Source organism: Nannochloropsis gaditana, assembly GCF_000240725.1.
Source record: "Nannochloropsis gaditana CCMP526 unplaced genomic scaffold scaffold057, whole genome shotgun sequence".
Taxonomy (NCBI): domain Eukaryota; class Eustigmatophyceae; order Eustigmatales; family Monodopsidaceae; genus Microchloropsis; species Microchloropsis gaditana.
Genome location: NW_005803896.1, coordinates 62,484 through 65,731, shown reverse-complemented (window position 1 = coordinate 65,731; position 3,248 = coordinate 62,484). Strand labels below are relative to the sequence as shown.

Here is a 3,248-nt window from a genome sequence, read left to right as displayed (position 1 = left end):
GAAGCAGGTATGCACTTGCACGAAGATATTTGTGTGCCTTTTGGACGCCACCATTGGTACTTGGTTCCTCTTTCAGACAGTCTATCCTCGCGCTTCCTCATCCAGATGACGGGAAGAAGGTGAGATCAAATAGGTTAACGATATCTTACCCCAGGTATCATTTTTGCTGAAGGAAAAATCAGCAAGCTTTGATATCGTCCAATCTCCCCTCTTACTCCTAAAATAGGATTAAAACTGACGCTTTTGGGAAAGAGTATGTCGCATTCCAGATAGGTGTTAAAAATGGAAATTTAGCTTGGCAACTCAGTAAGAGATTTTCTGAATTTGCGAGCATGCATGGAAAATTTTGCAGGCACCTGGAGCAACGTTTGCAGAAATGGCCGGAGGAATCTAGGCATCTTCACGCTTACTTACCGGCACTTCCACCTAGGCTTTGGCATAAATCGGCAGAGAGTCTTGATGGCAGGCAAAAAGATCTGGAGGTTTATCTTCAACGTCTTCTTGACGTCCCTATAGCTACAGAAGATCCGCACGTGTTGGCCTTTTTGGGGATAGTCTCATCCCTGAGCGCGGAGCTTGCATCCCCAAGCGCAGAGTTCAATGCTCACTCCAATGCCATGAAGCAAAGAAAGATTATACATGTGTCTTCTCTGAATGGCGATCTTGAAATGGGTGACATTATACTCTTTCAGTGCGCGCACGCCCTCGCAGGCCTTCAGCGAGGTGTGACACGTGCGGAATGGGATCACGGTATGTACCTTCCGCTTTAAGCGCCCAGCCCGTGAATGTGAAAACCTACCTTGTTGCTTGCTGTGAAGGCATAATAATTGAACATGATTCCTCACATCCAAATCATCCCAATATAGTGGCTTTAGTCGTTAAACGCCAAGACGGTCGCGGGTGCGATCTTCTTGAAAGTACTTGTGACGGCGTTACCTGCGTCCCTCTTTCCGCTCGGATGGCTGCCTATGCTACAGAGTTTACGTCCTACATGGGGGTCCGCAAATTACAAGGGCAAAGGACAGCTGCAATGGAAAAAAAGTTGCAAGGATTTGTGGAACGGATCAATGGTCGGCCATATGGATTTCCGTTGACTACATTGTTCGCGAAGAAGTACATCACCAGCGACACAGACGTTGCTCCTGTTACTGCTTACGGCTTACCTTCTCCGAAGTCAAATACTTGGCATTCGAATCTCCGCTCTGTCCCTTTCTACCCTGACTTCTTGAACAATCGCCGGAGGCATTCAAAAGTCACGGCCTTGTCGGCTTCAAATTCCTCCCAAGCAGATTCAAGTAGCGGAATGGAGGTAGTTGAGAAGGCGAGTAGGAAATTTTCCCATGAGAGAGGTTTCTTTTGTAGCAATCTAGTGGCTGCTGCATTGCGAGAGATGTGCGTGCTAAAAGCAGACATTAATGATGACTACTTTTGGCCCGGTGCCTTCACTGAAGGTGGTGAGATAGACGATGCCTTTCGGGATGGGTACTGTCTCAGTGACGTGATGTTGGTGGACACCGCCACGCTTGAGCTGGGGCGAGCCACATTTGAAGCGGCAGAGATAGCGCTTTCGTCCTCAAAGTGACATAATTTGGTAGCAAATCCCATCAAGTACAGGCCTCCGCACGGACTGAGTAAAGAGCACCAGCTGTTTTTACTTTTTTTTTTTCTTTCATGAAACACGTTGAGAGCGAAGGCAAAATCGGGAGTCTACCCTCCCAGAATTAAATAACGAACACAGCCTCCCTATTGGTACTAACCGTGGGCAACTTGAAACATTATCAGACTGCATAAATTTTCTGTCCCCGAGGCCCGTCTTACCGTATCGAGGTTGCATAGAAAATGTGCTCGAGAGGGAGCAGGGGGCTTCCCATCCATGATGCATTTATCATCCGATCAGTGGTTCCCTGGTTCATCGTCGCCGGATATCTCTTAACATGTGATCGATCCCCATCGCCAAAACGCTGTAGTGACCTGCAAGCCCTTCACAGCGGACGACCTTCATTCTTATTTGGTGGCAATATTGGGCTTGAGGTCGGCTAAGATGCGCTTGGACACTGGTAGGATGATAAGGGCAACATTTGTATTGAGGGGAAATGCATTCAGTTCGAAACTAGACCACTTGAACATCTTTCTCCACCCGTCTCCCCTCTGTTCCCGAGCCAGAACGCACTTTCATAGGCGCCGAGATGAATGACTGTGAAGGGCAACAGCCACAGCACACGCGCGCTGGACCCTGACATGAAGCTGGAGATGCCTCCCTCCGTCTTATACATCTTTTGGACCACGTCGAAGAATCCCGTGTATTGGGTCTGAAGGGCGGATCGGGATAAAGTAGGGAAGAGGAATGGGCAGTTATACGCAAAAAGAAGAGGGTATGAAAATTAAGACACGGGACTTCGCGCCATTGTCGTGCCCCGCCTGATAGTAAGAGGTAAAAGGATACCATGCCGCGACGGAGCTCAAACCCTCTTTCTGGTATTCCTATCCCACTCAATCCCCCGACGCCTCCCTTCCCTCCGGCCTCACCCCAGTCATCAGTCGCGTCTTGACCAGATCGAGAGGATTGGTCAACAAGCCCACCAAGCCTCCTGTCACTGCTGCCGCCCCCAGCTCTTCGTAAGTCGTAAGCTCCTGAAATGACATTAGCAGTCAATCAGGATCCATGTGCGCAAACGGACAGAGGCCCGAGGCGAGGACATCTCATCTGTTGAACGCTTACCTCACGCTTACGATACTTTTTGATCAGGGTCTTAAAGTTTTCGTACAAGCCCAGCTCGAGCATGGTGTAGGGCACATCGCGAATCAGGGTAGCCCTGAAGGCAGTTAAAGGCAAGAATTAGGACCGATCATGGGCGAATGGAGGGAAGAGAGAAACAAGCATACAGGGATTCCCCTGACTCACTTGTAGCCCACGAAAAATCCGGGCAGCCCCTCGGTTTTCCACATCTGCTTGATGCCGTCCACCATGTTCGGGACCACGCCCGCCTGCCCAGCGAAACCGAGGAGGGTGGTATGGCGGCCGTGGGACGCCGTACAGAATCGACATGTCCATCCCACCCCATCCCTGCCTCGTGCTGTCCACAGCCACGCCAATCTCGGGCCTTTGCTTCCCTTCCCCTACCTGCAAACGTTGCTTGACGAGCTCTCCAGGCACCATCACCACGGAGCAGGATAGAAATGCTCCGGCGGCACAGACGAAATGGGAGTATGCATGCAAAGCGGAGGGCAAAACGGGTGCGACAAGCTTC

The 3,248-nt window shown here is 50.4% G+C and overlaps 1 protein-coding gene across 1 annotated transcript; it reads left to right on the top strand.

Moving 5' to 3' along the window:
• Positions 1 to 224: 224 nt before the first annotated feature.
• On the top strand, positions 225 to 1,619 carry NGA_2015600 (ph domain-containing protein; the record flags this gene model as incomplete). The annotated part of the gene is made up of 2 exons (XM_005856002.1): positions 225 to 750; positions 867 to 1,619. Coding segments are annotated over 2 exons (1,242 nt in total), but the record flags the coding sequence as incomplete, so codon positions are not given.
• Between the last annotated feature and the right edge of the window lie 1,629 nt (positions 1,620 to 3,248).